Source organism: Trematomus bernacchii, unplaced genomic scaffold (genome assembly GCF_902827165.1).
Source record: "Trematomus bernacchii unplaced genomic scaffold, fTreBer1.1, whole genome shotgun sequence".
NCBI lineage: Eukaryota > Metazoa > Chordata > Actinopteri > Perciformes > Nototheniidae > Trematomus > Trematomus bernacchii.
In genome coordinates, this window is record NW_022988058.1 from 192,801 (window position 1) to 210,648 (window position 17,848).

The 17,848-nt window shown below is 43.4% G+C and overlaps 1 protein-coding gene across 1 annotated transcript in view; it reads right to left on the reverse strand.

Moving 5' to 3' along the window:
• dcc (DCC netrin 1 receptor) overlaps positions 1-17,644 on the reverse strand; it is a gene marked incomplete at its 3' end in the record, with an annotated part of 209,478 nt that extends 191,834 nt beyond the window's left edge. Inside the window, exon 1 of the mRNA XM_034120235.1 lies at positions 17,136-17,644. Coding sequence (XP_033976126.1) covers positions 17,136-17,262 — 127 coding nt within the window. The remainder of the gene's footprint in view (positions 1-17,135) is intronic.
• Between the last annotated feature and the right edge of the window lie 204 nt (positions 17,645-17,848).

Consider the following 17,848-nt stretch of genomic DNA (forward strand, 5'->3'; position numbering starts at 1 on the left):
GTGCCACAAACCTGAAACCCATAGAACAGCTGTACAAGAGAGCTATCAAGGTGTTTGACAGAAAGCCTTATTCATACCACCACTGCACCATCCTTGAGAAACACCATTTCTTGAGTTTTGACAATTTTAAGTCTTTTAAAATTATGTGTTTTATTTATAAATGTTTACATGGACTGCCCCCCCTCCCTTAGGGGAATTCATCCACAGAAAACACACTGGACGCTGCACTAGGTCAGAAACCAGAGGAGACTGTGAGGTCCACCACAGACGGACCACTTTTGGACAAAATGTCCTTTCCATTAAAGGCAGCTCTTTGTGGAATAGCCTCCCAACTGAGATACGGGATTGTCCCACTCTCAATAGTTTTAAAGGTCAACTCAAAGAATGTTTAAGAAACAAACAGACGTGTAATCACTGCTAACTGCACTTTAACACAGGGGTATCTCCTCTTGCACTTTAACACAGGGGTATCTCCTCTTGCCCTTTAACACAGGGGTATCTCCTCTTGCACTTTAACACAGGGGTATCTCCTCTTGCCCTTTAACACAGGGGTATCTCCTCTTGCACTTTAACACAGGGGCATCTCCTCTTGCACACTATGTAGCTCTTGTATCTCCTCTTGCACTTTATATGTCGTAGCTGCTATATTGTACTGCCATGTGGTAAATACTTGTGTATGCTGCTCTTGCTCTTTTGCACTTTTTGCATATCATGTATTTTGTTTTTGCTATGTTTGTAAAATGTAATTTTCTTAAATGTTTTATGTGAGGGACTGCGGATGGAAATTAGCTCAAAGCTAAATCTGGCACTGTTACACTTGATACATTTGACTGTTTTAAGTGTTCATTACTGTGCATTGTCCCTGCCAAAATAAACGATTAAATGAAAAAGGGCGGCTGCAAATAAACACGGGTGTGTTGGGCGTCTCGCTCATTGCTCTTCCGCAAAATGCCCCCACCTCACCGGATCAGAGCGATTATTTGGCCGCAGCATCGGCCGAATTAATAGCTTGGTCTACGGCGTGGCCCCCGCTGCTTGCCGTGTGATGTCCCTGGGGGATCACGCCACATGGCACTTTCCAAAAAGACCGTGATGATCTCCTGGGAGCCCCCGTGTCTACGGAAGGGCTCTTTGGATCGATTTCCTTGGTCACGTCGATGAGGAGTAGTCGCAGCTTGGCGTATGCTGCTTCTTGCTCATCCTCAGAGGACAGAACACTGTCCCACACTCGCCGCCCCGCTGTAACTCCAGTAAAGGAAGCAGCAGTAGGGCGCGAGCGTGAGTGGAATAAACCGCAGAAAGTGCTGTCAAAGCACTGTGCGGGTTCAAGAGACGCTATTGCCGGCATGCTGTTGTCAGAAAACACACCTTGCCTGGTATAATAGCTCCGATTAATGCATTTCACCGTTGAATGTGAAACACAGCGTTCAAGGACCTCCGCAGAAGAACAGTGGGTTACGTATTGTAACCCTAGTTCTAGAGTGATGTGTGTGTGAACAATGCATTCAGTGAAAACGATTGCATTTAGAGTAAGAGTCATCTCTCTCCACAATTCCACATTTCGCCATAATGTCCGTTTCAAAGAGACGGCATTATGACGGAGCCGCAGCCCCACGAGAGCGTACCGCGGTGCGTTCAAGGACCTCAGTAGAAAAGCGGCCCTTTCTGTGTCAGCCCCCCTTGGGCCAAACTTCCTTTTATGGAAGGTTTGGCAGCGGAGTGGGCCACCAGAGAGTACCACAGCTTCTTAGCTGCGGCTCCACAGCTGCTTGCATGTCCCCTAAACACAGTTTTATGGGGAATGGAAGCTCAGCTGTGTACTGACAGAGTGGGTGGACAGGACACTGAGACTGGGTTACTCACTCCAGTTTTGCAGCGTCCCTCCTCCATTCAGGGGCATAAGAGAGGCAAATCTATCATCCCAGGAGGAGATAGGTTTCCTCTCAGCAGAGATTCAGGCCCTGTTGCAAAAACAGGCTGTGTCTGTTGTGCACTCTCAGGACAGGGAGAAGGGGCACTATTCCATGTACTTCCTGGTTCCCAAGAAGACAGGAGAATTCAGATCCATTCTGGATCTTCGCAGCCTGAATCAGCACATTGCCTGCAAAAAGTTCCATATGTAAACCAATTACTGGAACTAGGGCAGCCGGGCGATTGGTTCACAACCATCAACCTGAAGGACGCTTACTTTCATGTCGAAAATTGCTCCAAAGCACAGAAAGTATTTGCGTGTTGCCTTTCGGGGGTAGCCTATGAGTACAACAGACTACCGTTTGGCTACTCCCTATCCCCACGCACGTTCAGCAAATGTGTGGCCACACCGCTTTAGCCGCTTCGCGACCATGGCATGAGGGTTTTGTAATACGACCTCATAGTCATGGCCAGGTCCAGGGAAGAGGCAAACACAGCCCAATTGATCCAAGTGGATTGCGGTCAATTGGAAGAAGAGTAGTCCCATACCTCACCAGCAGGTGGGGTATCTGGGGATTTTGCTCGATGCAGGCAGACTACGTGCCACCCTGTCAGAGAGCAGACAGGCATCCCTGCTTCAGGCAGTTTGCAGACTTCGACAGGGGGCAACGGTGACAGCTTTGACCATTATGCAGACTCTGGGTCTCATGGCGGCTGCTCACCTCGTGGTACCGCTGGGGTTACTTATTCGCCTGCAGAGGTGGTTTGCCGGCCTTCGTTTAGATCCCAAGAGGCACAAACAACGTCTGGTGACCATCCCCCCCTCAGTGGAGGGAAACCTCCGATACTGGGGGTCCCCAAAGCATCTGCGGAGGGGAACTCCACTGGGGCGGGTGACCTCCTACGTCACGGTGTTCAAGATGCATCCGTGACAGGATGGGGGGGACCTGCCTAGAGAGAGCTATAGGTGGTGGCCGGCCTCATGTCAAGAGGTGAGCCCCTGCCAGACGAATGGTGGTTCTCCCTGGCTCTGTAGGACAATCCACCCTTGGCGTTGGAAACGTTTGCACACGAGCCATGGCCAAGATAGCTGCTCTACGCTTTTCCACCGCAGGTGCAATAGGGGCGTTACCCACTCTGGGCCAACCTCTCAAGGCTTGGCTCCTGAGAGGGACAGGCTGAGACGGGAGGGACTGTCCGACAAAGTTATTCAGACTATCCACATGTATGATATTAATGTGTACTTGTAAAGCGCCTCGATGACTTTGAGGTGTGACGATGGGCGGCGTGGCGCAGTGGGCTGTGCATTGGTCATCAGATCAAGGGGGCGAAACCCGCCGCCGCTGCGTCTGTAAAGCTGTTGTGTCCTTGGGCAAGACACTTCACCTGAATTTGCTCCTGTGGGTATTGTCCACAATACATGACCATATAATAAATATAAGGAATTATTATTATTATTATCCAGGCAGCAAGAGCAGGATCCACCACAGCCTGTTACAGAACAAAGTGGTTGGGATTCCAGCGATGGTGTGAAGTCTAGAGCCTCTATCATGTACATTGGGCTGTATTCTGTCCTATTTACAGATACTGGTGGACAGGGGGCTGGCTCATTCCACAACTAAAGTGTATGCAGCAGCCATTTCGTCCTGCCATGAGGGATTTGACGGCAGGTCAGCCTTCAGTCAGCCGCTTATGACGCGGTTTTTGCAGGGGGTTAGGAGACAGCGCCCAGTGGTGCGGGCCTCCTCCCCGCAATGGGATCTGCCGTTGGTGCTCGAGGCTCTGGTCTCAGAACCATTTGAGCCTCTGGAGCTCTCCTCCCTGAAAGCACTTTCATTGAAAACAGCTTTGCTGCTTGCCCTGACTTCGGCCAAGAGAGTGTCCGAGCTGACCGCTCTGTCGGTGCACCCAAGTTGCCTTTTGTTCCGGGGTGACCGTAGCGGGGCGACACTCAGACCGAACCCCTCCTTTGTTCCCAAGAACCTAAGGAGTTCGTTCAGGTCGAGGGCTATACAGTTAAACGGCTTTATTCTTCCACCCCATATTGGGGACAGGGAGGCTAAATTGCACCTCCTCTGCCCGGTGCGTGCGCTGGCATGTTATGTAGGGCGCCCGGCTTCCATTAGGCGCACTGAACAGCTGTTTGTGTGCTTTTGGGATGGTGTGGCCGGTAAAGCTCTGTCCAAGAAACGCCAGAAGGATGGCTCTGCGAGTGCATTTCACATGCCTATGGACAGGCGGGGAGAGTCTTCCCCGCTGGGGTCCATGCACACTCTACACGAGGTAAGCGTGTGTGAGTGTGCTCTATCCAAGCTGCGGCCCTGACTTCTCCACAGTCACAACCCGGATGAGAGGAAGTTGGGGTGCGGTGGCTGTTAACAAAAGGCCGGTCAGGGGCAGTGTGATGGGTCGATGTTGTTGGACGACAGGGCGTTTATACATCGGGGCTCCACCCACTTTACCCATAGAGTCCAGTAGAGGGCGGAGCCTGTGTGATATATAACGGGGGGTTACGTATTGTACAGTGTTAATTTCGTCAACGAAAACTATGACGAAAAATGTTCGTCAACGACCTTTTTTATATGACTAAGACGAGACGATGACGAGCTAAAAATAGATTCTTGATAACGAAAACTATGACGAAATGTATATTTAGTTTTCGTTGACGAGACGAGACGGGACTAAGGTGTTAATGGTGGACTATCGGACATTCAAAATGCAGCATATTTTCCCCCAAGTGTCCGTCTTGTCTGTCAAAATGCATCTTACGTTTCTAACTTGCAATATCATTATTTCCGCTCTCTTAACTCCAGAAGAGCGATCTCCCTGTGTCTCTCTGTGTGCAGGGGGCGGGGCCTAACTCTCTCTCTCTCTCTCTCTGTGTGCGGGGGGCGGGGCCTCTCAGACACGCTGCAGCGCCACACAGAGATCTGCCGGGGACGGAGCGTTCAGAAGTATAGAGACACTCTACAAGGCTCGATGTGGAAAAAGCTTGTTTGCCATTAGTGTTATGGCGTAAGCGCGTTTACACGAGTAGTCTGTCCAAACAGCCGGCCAAAAGGCGTCATATTTAATCGGAGAAATGCACAATTTTCGACTTCCTTAACTCGTAGCTCTGTTGCGCCAATTACGAGTAACGTTATCACATCAAGTGCGCAGAGGTGGGAGAAGTACTCAGATCTTGTAGTTAAGTAAAAATACCATAGTGTATGAATACTCTGTTACAGTAAAAGTCCTGCATTAAAAATGTTCCTCAAGTAAAAGTATAAAAGTAGCGACAGTAAAAGTAGTGATTGTGCAGATTGGTCCATTCCAGAATAATATATATGATATGTTTTATAATGATTGATCATGAAAGTGTTCTCAAAGCTGGTAAAGGTGCAGCTAGTTTGAATGACTTTGTATACTGCAGGGTAGCTTGTGAATTTACTCCAGGTGGAACTAAAGTCTGATTTAACACTTGGTTATATTTCACATCATTCATCCACATCTGTAAAGTAACTAAAGGTATTAAATACATGTAGTGGAGTAAAAGTACACCACCTCTGAACTGTAGTGGAGTAGAAGTACACAGTAGCAAAACATTTAAATACTCCAGTAAAGTACAAGTACCTCAACATTTTACTCAAGTACAGTACAATATTTTAACATAATTATATATATTTCATTTATTTCACATTTAAATAAAGCAATTAATTCGGTTAACAATTTGTTATTTTTTTCCTTTAAAAAATAACAAAAAGTAAATACAAGAATACCGTTAAAGTACCGGATCGATAAGCAGTATTGATAAGACTAGTAGTACCATAGCAAACCTTAACGATACCCATCCCTAGATATTACACAAGTAAAGTGTTAAGAGAGTGAAATGTTGCTTTACGAATTTCAACACTTGATGCTGTCACCTTGATTACAATGTCAGATACCTGTATTTACCTAACTGAATTGGTTTAAAGAGAGAAAACATTTTGACTAAAAGTTGACTAAAATGTAATTTTTCATCGACTAAAAGTAGACTAAAACGTTTTGAGTTTTCATCGACTAAAACTAGACTAAAACGTTTTGAGTTTTCGTCGACTAAAACTAGACTAAAATGTTTTGAGTTTTCGTCGACTAAAACTAGACTAAAACTATGAAGGATAGAAATGACTAAAATGTGACTAAAACTAATAACCATTTTCGTCTAAAGACTAAGACGAAGACTAAATCAAAAACAGCTGCCAAAATTAACACTGGTATTGTAACCCTAGTTATATAAGCACAGGCGGCGCCCTCTACCTGGGGGCCCTGTCTTTCCTAAGCCGCTCGCTGAAGAGAAAAAGGATGACAGTCGGGAGGCGTAGCCGCCTTATATACTGTGGGCCTGCACGCGCATTCAGGTAGGCTCGCCCTGATTGGCCAGCTACGTTTATGCAACTCAGTAGGTGAATGCTCGCATAGCATGGTAGAGAGTAGTACCCATAGAGTCCAGTAGAGGGCTCCGCCTGTGCTTATATAACTAGGGTTACAATACGTAACCCCTCGTTTCATTCCGGAGGCCATAAGACTGCTAATATCCTGAGCTTGCATTACGTTTATTGTTTTATTTATTTATTTTACTTCATATTTATATTTGTGTTACAGTGTTGGAGGAGCCTGTGACTTAAGTTTTTCATCACATATCTACACTGTAGCTGTGCATATGACAAAAAAGCCCTTTGCACCCTTTGAAGTCTCATGCTAGCATGTGGACCTAATGTGATATTGTTGATTGAGAAACATGTAGGAGTCAAATCAATTCTTGATAACTGATTTAATACGAAGGTATTTCTACTTTTAACAACATTTGTACCGTATTCTCCGGACTATAAGTCGCACCGGAGTATAAGTCGCTCTTATCAAAAAACGTGTAGTTAAGAGAAAGAAAACATATATAAGTCGCTTCGGTGTATAAGTCGCATTTATCCACTGAAGTCTTCATCCTCTGTGTCGCTGTTAAACACTTCCGCCAACTCCGGTGGAAGTGTTTAACAGCGACACAGAGGTGTGGATGAAGCAGCATGTCCTGCTCCGGGCTGTCCTCAGACTCTCCATCAGAATCAGCTCCGATTGGACCTTTCTGAATCCCGACAGGATGGTGTCAGTCGTCACTGAAGCCCATGCTGTGTCGATTCATCCCACAACATCCTGTAAAGTTACATGACGCATCCTCCCCGTTCTTATTATACATCCATGATCCTCCCGGTTGCCGTGACTTTTTTCTTCTTCGGTGGTACAGTAGTTTTCAGTTGTCACGATTGTATACAGGGCCATCTATTGGCCGGAGTTTGAACGCAGTCAGACAAAATTCAATATATAAGTCGCTTGCCAGACAGGTAAAAAAAACGCGACTTATAGTCCGGAAATACGGTAGATACATGTGAATTGTGGGTAAATTGAGTAGTAAATTAACATCTCCTTGGTGTTAAAAGCCTGCTGGGTCTCTAATGGATCGTCGCTTGCTTTATTATTCAGCTCTACTGTACATATTAATGAAAAAGTTTTACTGCTTTGAGCTTTTAGCTCTAATGTGATACTTGATTAAATGTAGCTCCTCCTGCTTTCATAGTTTGTTCCCTTTTGCAGCGACTGGAGTTTCTATGTTGCTGTTGGTAGAAATCAATTAAATTGGTTGAAGACTCTTGCTGTGATCAAGTAAAAGTAGAAATAACACTTCTTTATAAACACATCATTTTCTCCCACTTTCTCAAAGCACAGAGAAATCATCCAGTGATTGACTTGTGTTACTGTTGTGGGTTTGACTCATCTATTACCCATCATCCCTCCTGTTCTGTATCCCTGTCCTCTGAGCTCTGCTTCAACAGACAAATCTGCCAGAAAAATAAGTCAACTTTAGGAAGTGAAGCGGTTGGGATTCTCACTATGATCATAGAGGATAAGGTAACAAGGTTATTTATTGATATTGTTTTTACAAGGAACAAACAATCTGTTGTATGATTAAGTCTGTATTCCCTAATGAAAAGACAGATACTATTTAAACACGTTTGGTGTGAAAAGACAGTGTGTCTAGTAGAGGATTAAGACAAAATAATGAATTTCACAATTTGCTAAATTAAATCTTCAGATTATTATTTCGCAAATATGTATCTATATGAAAAAGAAAATGTTGCTTCACAAACTATTTCAAACTTTATCTTTTAAATACCAGGACATGCTGTGAGATGCTCTGGAGCTTGGTGTAACTGAAGGAAGATGATTATGAGCTGCTCAACTCTATCATTCTTCAGTCTCACAATCAATAACCTGATATCAACAGCAAGATTAGGAATTACTTCCAGCAGTAGTCAGCTGTTTGTGAACATCAGACTCTTCATCAGCTGATCAATAACTTATCACTAAAGACGGACAGAGCTATTGATTAGCAGGAGCTTTCATTTAAAGAAGAGATGGGTCAATAACACGGAGGGCGGAAGAATTCTGCTGGACCAGCATGAGGCGGGAACTTGATCACAACATGGCCGATTTAAATAGAGAAGAGACTCTTCCACTGAGAGTCCATCAGCAAGGCATTGATAACAAGAGAGGCAAGAAAACAGCAAGACCAGATGAGAGAATGAAGATTAAGATGATCTGGACCAGACTAGAAAAGCAAGATGAGAGAAATAAAATCACATAAATAGATTAGGATAGAATTAGAATAGAAAAAAAAGACCAGCATAATTGAGATGGGACAGATCGACTACACCATAAGAGACACAATGAGATAAAAGAAAATGAGACATGATCAAATAAGATTAGATTAGATAGGGGCAAAATAAGATAACGTAGGGATGGACAAAGAAGTTTAGATGGATCACGCAAGATGAAAAGTAATAGCAAAGACAAACAAATGGACATAATATGCCATGAGATACAACAAGATCACGATACAAGATTAGACAAGTCAGCAAGGGATGAGATGGACCAAGACAAATAGGAGACGAGCTGTGATGAGAAGGGAAGCAGTAAGCACAAGTCTATCAAATGAGATGAAATAAAACGAGATGAAAGAAACAAACGGGTGAGAAGGACACAACAAGACACCACAGGGTAGAGAAAGAAGAATCAGATCACAGATATGTTCTAACAACATGAGAAGATATGAGGCTAGAAGCAACAAACTAGTACAGGATTAAATAAGAGACAAAACATGTAATGACAAATCAAAGACAAGAGGAGCCTAGACCGAGTGAGATTCAAGAAAACAAGACAAGCATTTCAATTAAACAAGAAGACAAGATGATATGTGATGGGATCAGACAAAAGACAAGACATAACAGATACACAATACACAAGCAGATGAGATAAGACGAAACAACATAATATTAGGACAAAATAGGATAAGACAGGATGCTGATATTTATAGGACAAAAGGTAAGGTAGGACAAATCATACAAATGTGAGGAGACAAGATGAGCTCATATTCAAAGGATGTGAAAAAAGGCAGAGGACCCTTATGTAACTTTATTGTGAAAATGGAATTATGGACTGACTAACTCAACCTATTTGGTCAAGCATAAATCCACTTTTTCAAACAGTGCACCTAAGTTACCAACCATCTCCTAAATGCCAAAGCCAGGAAGAGATGTGAGACCTTCTGTTGCAGATCCATTGCTTAAACTATAAACAAACTAGCTTGGATATATGTAAATATTATCCAGTACTACCAAACTGATTTTATACAAAACAGAGACCTAAAAAACAATACTGCAAATGCTCATCCGTGAGAATGCAGAGGAGTACAAGAAGGATTTTACACTAAAGGCGGATTCTGCCGGTAAAGCCTTTGACAGCAGTGGAAAAGAAGTAGGCCGAACACACACACACATACAAGATCTCCCTGCGACAAAGCTTCAGTCTTAATACTAACCCAGTGCTGAGTTCTAAAGCGTTGTTCAAAAGACTACACTTGGTCGTTATGATAGACCATCTGCTATCCTGGAAAGACCAAAAGGAAAAATTCTTCTCCTGTTTTTTTGATAGTTCTACAGTACTGCCATAGTACATGCTACTTGAAAGTCAAAACTGCTCCACCAGTTCAAAAACATCCGCTCAAAGATTGTATGTCAACCCTTTGAGGAACTCTATGAATCAGCCTACCACACAACACAGTGAGACTGTCCAAAAACACCTCTGACCCCAAACGTGTTCTGAACAGAGAATATGAAAGTGGTCCCATGATTTAACTGAAGCACTCCTTTGTGCACCAGTCAATCCTCAAATGACATACGGAGTTAATCCAAGGTCAAATGTACGTTAGAGGGTCTTGAACATATTGTATTCAGTGATTGTGATGTTATATTGAATGTCTGTCTCCTTGTATCGTGTCTTAATATCTCTCCTTGTTTGATGTTGCAAATGGAGCTGCTGTGATGTAAGTACAATTTCAGACTTGATCTGAAAATAAAGTATTATTGTATCATACACGATCTATACAGATACACACACACACACCCATACACTAACGTGTACCCAGAGAGATGGATAGAGACAGAGGATCAACTGGAGGGATGGAAGTACTTAGGGACAAAACAACAGATGAAGAGCAAGAGGATTGTGAACATGACTTTGCTGCGTAGGAAAAAATCTACAGAAAAATAAACAGAATCTCTCAGAGCTCCCTGTTCTTTAACCTGAGACCCCATGAAACCAACAAACATGCCTTTAGCAACAATAATAAGTGATGTTTATCATTAACAATAATGTGTGTCGTAACTACATGAGCAGCAACCTGAGGATAACATTGGGTTTCATAATGGCTGTTTTAGCCATGATTATACAATAGAATACAGCTTTATTTATAAAGCACTTTAAAACCTCCAGACCAAAGGGCTGTACAGTCAAATAAACAAACAAAAACATACACAACATCACACAGCACAGCTCACACACCATGATTGCCAGTGTAAATCTACCAAATCAACCCTAAAACTGAGGTGATGTACATTTAATGTGGTCTCTTCACCCTGGTTCAACATTTTCACTCATCATGCACCATGCACATGTGAATCCATGAAGTCAAAGGAGAGAGGTTGCTGAGTGGTACAGCCGAATGTGGAGAAGATGCTGCAGAAGAACTCTGCTCTATTAGGTTCATCGGTCTTGTTTGGAGTTTCATGATGAATTATGGGGGTAAAAGCTAATTGAGAAACATCTTAAACCTAATCTATTAATACTAAGCCAACACGGAAACAAATATGATGCATTCACCAGAGGCCTGTACTACGAAGCAGGATTTTCTCTTAGCCGGCTGACTTCAGGGAAAACTCTGGGTTTTCCGGTCCTACGACGCTGGTTCACTTCTTAGCCGGCTAGATCTCCATCGAGTTAGATGGTAACTTATGCTGAGCGGCTAGCCTGCTCCGGAGCAGGTTAGGTTGCAGGCTAAGAGATCAACTCAGTGAAAGCATCGCCTGCTGACCAATCAGAGCTCCGTGTGCGGAGTTTAAAGCTATCAAGTCATATTACAGGATAGAGGAAATACAGAAAAACTGCCGTTGCAGGAAAGACGGCCGGCAAAAATTAACTGACTGTGTGAACGTGAAAATGAATAGAATATCCCCTCCCATCTTCAGAGCAATCTGACTATTATAACATTAGCGTTAAGAAAGCTTACTTAAATATCTGCCACAACATAAGTAACCGGATCAGAGTAACATTAAGTACAGTCCGCGGCACTGTGAGTGCAGACGTCGATGTGTCCCATTATCATTCATATCATATCATATCACATCATAATGTATCATATATTTCCTTATCTGAGTCAGCTGAGCCGTATCTGGCCGTGCAACACTCACAGTGTCACATACTGTATGCAGAAGTATTATTTTAAGCAACACATTAAGTTGACGAAACACTCGAGTCAAATGTAATTAAAGTCAGATCGTGTCTTAGACGGGGCAGTGATTTCATAAACCTGTTAATGTACGCATTCAAACACTTTTTCTTTTACCAGCTGTATTCACCTTGCAGGTGCAGCTATGTGGCTTTTATCCTGGATAAAGTGTTTAAGTCATGGATGTTTAAAGTTTAACTTCTTCATATTTGACTAATATTAAAGTTCACTTTTCATTCAGGAAGTATGACGCTGCGCTGTCAGTACGCTTCTCCATGTTTGTGATTGGTCGAATGCTCCAAATACCACCCCTTTCATGTGAACGCGCACCTAACTAGATAGGACACGGCTGGCTTGAGCGATCCACTTGATAACCAGCGTCGTAGTACAGCTTAGCGAGAGCGCGTATGTTTTGGATTGGGCCAACCGGCTAACTCAAACATATCCAGGTTAGGTTGAACTAGATTCGTAGTACAGGCCTCAGGTCCACATCCTCAAAAACTCCATCCATCTTCATTTGAGTTTTAAAGGGCCCATGTCATGGCCATTTCCACTGATCATAATTACATTGTTGAGGTATACTAAAATAGATTTATACTGTGCAATTTTCCAAACTCACATTGGTTTCGCATACAGCATCTCTGTCAAGCATGTGTATTCAGCAGTATTCACTTTCTCCACTAAACGACTCGTTGGAGCTCTTGCCCCCCCCTCCCTGTGAGCCTAGTGTGCTCCGATTGGTCAGCTCGGCCACTCGTTCTGATTAGTCAACCACCAGAGAGGCTGCGCCCATGTCAGTGCTTTTCCCGGCTGCTCTCAGCGTAACATCAGTCTTATCATGGCGTCGGTACAGCGGTATATTTTATATACATATATATTTTTAACTGTTGTTATAGAAGAGTGTGACGGCCTCAGGGCCTTTGTCTTACGGTGGGGTGGAGCTGAAGAGGGTAATCAGCGCGATCACGGACACCTCCGTAGCCGGTGCTATTAATCCCAGCGGCCCGGAGTCTCTCTCCAAAGCGGCTGCAGAAGGACGAACTGAGCGACCCTCTCCCCTCGACCACCTGTCTCTGCATTTACTACAATAAATGTGCCGTGGTTTTGTAAACTCGTGTATGTCTCCTTGCCTTTCCGTTGTGGCCTACGAGCTACTCTCATAACAAAGAGTAAGTTATTTTTACCCGTTATAAACTACTACTGTTTGATGAGAAATCAAATCATGGTTTGCTATATATGAATTCAGGGAAGAAAGGATAGGCCTACTAAGTATTTCCATTAAACTTTATTTTTAGAAATGTACAAAATGAACATAAATATACATATATACACGGTATATCATCCATTCCTCCTCCTCGCATCTTGCCTGCGCACAGTCGGTGCGGTGCCTTTTAGCACCCTCAGTAGTAGTAGAATCCCTTCCCCGTCATGGATTGTCCGCCAGGATCTGGCTGGACGAAATCAAATGCAAATCACAAAATATTAGAGAAACTTAGTTGTTTTAGATTCGTTAGTAGTAGTTGTGTAATGAACAGCTTGCCTGCTAATATGCTAACCTAGCTTTGTTTACCTTGGTAGCTAACACGATATGAACGTTAGCTTGGAGGAAAGGCAACTATAATGCAGTGTAATAAAACTACTATGAACAAAAGCTAGTGGTTCATATTAGGCTAGCAATAACGTGTTTATAATTGCAATCGTATACGGGTATTCTGCTACGTTCGGTCATACAATGTAACTTGCATGAATACATTGTTTTGCGCTAGCATACAGCTAGCCTCGTTAGCTACATGCAGTATATGTACGGTCACAATGTACGGTAAATCACAGTACAGTATACTGTATGAGTATTCCGTGTGTGTGACTGCAGACATTCTCCTGCCATGACAAACATGTAAGGCCATCTGCTGACATTGTAGTTGATATATTTAAACGCTAGCAACGTAGCATCACAAAAATGTTTTTCTGACCGAAACTAGCTCTAGCTCCGTGTGTTAGATCGCTACGCCAGCTATAATGTAATTACGTTTCGCGACTGACCGGCAAATCACCCGGAGTATACTGTCAATAGGTATTTTGTGTGTGAATGCAGACATTCTCCTGCTATGAGATACATGTATGCAAGGCCATCTGCTGATATTAGAGTTGATATATGGAAACTCTAGCAACTTAGTTAGCACTGTGTCAATGGCTTAGCAGTCCAACACAGTTTACACATTTAAACAGTCTTGTTTGATAAATACACAAATAACAATGCAAACTTACAGGTTGTATACCCAGATCTTCCCCTGCTCCAAACGGTCCAAACAAGCTGTGCATATCCGGCCTCAAACTGGGCAATGTTTTGGAAGCTTTCGTCTGTGAAATGCCGGTTCTTCGAACCTCTGGAGGAGGAACACGACGCTGCTGGTGTGGCCATAGCTCTTCGGGATTGGTCCATTTCGTTCCGGGTACCGCATGACATCAGGCGGTACCCGGAACTAAATGGAAGACTCAAATGGGCAGTGACGTATCTCCAACGAGGCGTTTTGGGGAGGTATTTTCTGTGTTAGAGTTTTACTCGCTACAGGGTGTACTTTGAGGGTTTTGACTCTGCACACCGTTTACATGCATAAAAACCTTCATAACACACAAGGGGACGGGTAATAACCGGAAAAGCATGACATGGGAGCTTTAAATCACTTTTCACAATAAGCTGCTTCCTACTCTCCGAACACCTTTCAGCCCACCAAGGATACTTTCTTCTCAAAGTATTTTCTTCTTGAAGAGTAATTAGACTATTCATTTTAATAATGACATACATTTGACTTTTTAAGTTGGTGAATGATCCAGCCTTGTCCGCTTCATGGATGAGTAGGATATCATTTCAACTGCAAAATCATGAAGTTTTCCAGCAATGTCTATTCAAGGAAATAATGTCTGTTATTCAAAGATTCAAAGGCTTTATCGTCATATGCACAGTAGCTACAGTGCAGTTATGGCAATGAAAGACTTAAATGCAACATCCTTGTTTCGATACATGGTGGCAAAATAATACCAGCAGCGGAGAAGGAGCAATGTCAATTGGTTGCAATGCTTGGAAGGCTGTAATTTTGTAGAAATAAACAGATCTTAGAAAAACCTAGCTGAGCCCAACATCACTTACTGTGCTACAATATCGGTACTTAACAACAAACACATAAACCATTGCCAATAAGGATGCTTTAACCTAACATGCCATTTCATTTTAATTGCTCTAATTGTAACAAACACCTGAGAATATACCTGGTCTGATTGACTGATGACAGAGTACAATTTAGACCCTTGGTCTGTTTAAAGGTCACTGCTTCTTTTGAGTAGCAGTTTACAGTTTACAGTTCAGCAGAAGGTGAGGGAACATGACACAGCTACACCTCCTTTTCTAACTCTTAGGCTGGCAAAGTTATTCTCAATACCATTGGAATCACCTGATTTCACATTTCTAAATGCCATTTCTATGTTGGAGTGACCAGACCATAGGCTGGGCGCCATGGAGGACCAACAGCCTGGAGATATTTTCTAAGCAAAGACCAATCGGAGCTGTCAGAGTGAGTAGGAACGTGTGATGTGTGCTGTTCCATAAAATGTCAGTGTTTAAGGTTTCATGAATGGTACAGGTGGAGTGCTTCTGTTATTGTGTGTGTGTGTGTGTGTGTGTGTGTGTGTGTGTGTGTGTGTGTGTGTGTGTGTGTGTGTGTGTGTGTGTGTGTGTGTGTATGTATGTGTGTGTGTGTGTTTGTCACAATTAGCCTAATTGAAGTGTTTGGACTGAATGTATTTACAGCAGGAGACACACACAACAATCTAAATCATAAAGCAAATCAAAAAACATTAAGTGATTCTCTAACAATGCTTTGGGATTTCCTAAAGTGGACTGAACCATCTATTTATTTAAAAATCACCTATATACTGTATATACTGTATATAATTTAATGTACAGTACAAATTACAAATACAACTGGTAAAGTAGATGGTAAAAGTTCATTATATTCCAGATGTCTAGACAATCTTGCACCTAAATGAACAGCATGGAAACTTAAATTAGACATATCATGCACAGCAAACATTCAATTGATACATTTAAGGATGGTATGGTTTTATAGTTTATTTTCTTTTGTACGTATGATGATCTTGATTTTTTGCCATTTTTATTTATTTTTTATTTGATTTTATATACCCTTAATCGTCCCACATAGGGGACATTTACATTCTGCATTTGACCGATCCTAGTGTTAGGATGGGTGCCATTATGTACGGCACCCGGGGAGCAGTGTGCAGGGAACGGTGCCTTGCTCAGGGACACCTCGGTAGCACTTGGTCTTTCGGGGACTTGAACCGGTGACCTTCCGGTTCCCAAGCCAAGTCCCTATGGACTTCGCCACCACCGCTTTTCACACCGCTTTTCCATTTGCTATGTGATTTACATGGCATGTAGCCTTCTTCTGAGATCAATAAAGTATCAATGGATCTGTCCAAAATCAGCGTCCTAAACCTGACCAGTCATCGTTGCTTCATGAGAAGTTGAAGGCAAAACTCTGAGAACACTAAGCTTCAGGAGAAGGTGATGTAAGGTGTGATATGGTAAAGCATCAAACACATAAAAACCTCTGCTAACCTGGTCAAGTCTAGTAGCAACACCTGGTTAATTTCAGTCAGACAAACCAAGCCTAGTCTTTTTGGAAGTATAAGCAACATGATCAGAGTAGCAGAACTCATGTTAACCAGACTAATAATCAACCACATAAATATCAAACCCCAAACCTGATCAGAAAGCCAATCCTCAGCCTGATCAGTCATGGTTAATATGGTGTTTTAGGTGATGGAAGGTAGGAGAAAAATCCAGTGAAATTCACTAAACGCTGTTCAAAGTAGAAGCCAAGCCAGGACCCCAGCCTGGAACCTGCTGAAGCACAGTAGAAACCTTTGAGACCCAGAATAAGCCGCTTACAGCCTGCAGCTGATCTGATCTGCAGCCCGGATCAACCGAGATCCACCCGGCCAGACCCGATCCCTGCCGGGTTAGGATTTGTACAGCAGTAGACCAGGAGCACACTGAACAACTGAAAAATTGACTTTAATTACTTACTTAATTAATGAGGTTAGTTGAAAGCACTAATATTCAGTTTAAATAACAAATATTTGGTTCAACTTAATATTAATGTTTCAACTAACCTCATACATTTATATGACATGTGTTGACATAATACATTTAATTAAAGTCAAGGTTTCCGTTTTTTCAGTGAAGCAACAAATGTGTCAATTCTCGTTTGGTCTGCGGCAACCGGCACGCGCGCACACGCACACGCACACACACACTTGATATCAGCATATGTTTTATTGGTTTGCGACTCACCTTGCGCTGCGGTGAGAGCAGCCAGCAGCCAGCAGAGCAGCAGCAGGTACAGACCTCCTGCCCCCCCTCTCCTCCGCTCCATCAGCCCCCAAACATCACCCATACATCCCAGCGAACCCGGCTCCATGCTGCCCCGCTCCGGTCCCGAACAGCCCGAGGAACCACCGGAACCACCGGAACCACCACCCGCAGATCCTGCTGGTGTCTGGTTAAAAAGATCTTCCCCACAACCCAAGTATCAATTCAAAATATATAATAAATAACAAAAAAGCAGGATGTTGAGTCAGGAGGATGAGGAGGAGAGAGAGGGATGAAACAACCTCTCCTCTCCCCAAAAAAACCTCCTTGGTCGGGGTTTGTTACCGAAAAGAAAAAAAGAGAAGAGAAATCCCAACAAGACACACCGCTGTTAGTTTCCTTCTGTCCGGGGGGAGGAATAAGTTCCAGTAACTATGCAGACAGAGGCTCCATTATTCAATCCCATTCACACTGATGCGAGGTGGGGTACAATCCACGCTGCCTTCCCGGAGGTCTGCTCCGTCTGCCGGGGAGGACTGATGGAGAGGCTCGGAAGAAGAGGAGGAGGAGTGTGGAAGGGAGGGTGCAAACACACACTCTCTCTCTCTCTCTCTCTCTCTCTCTCTCTTCTTTACATCTGGAGAGAGAGGGAGGTGGAGAGGCATTGGCAGAGTATGGAGCTACTGAGCTACTGA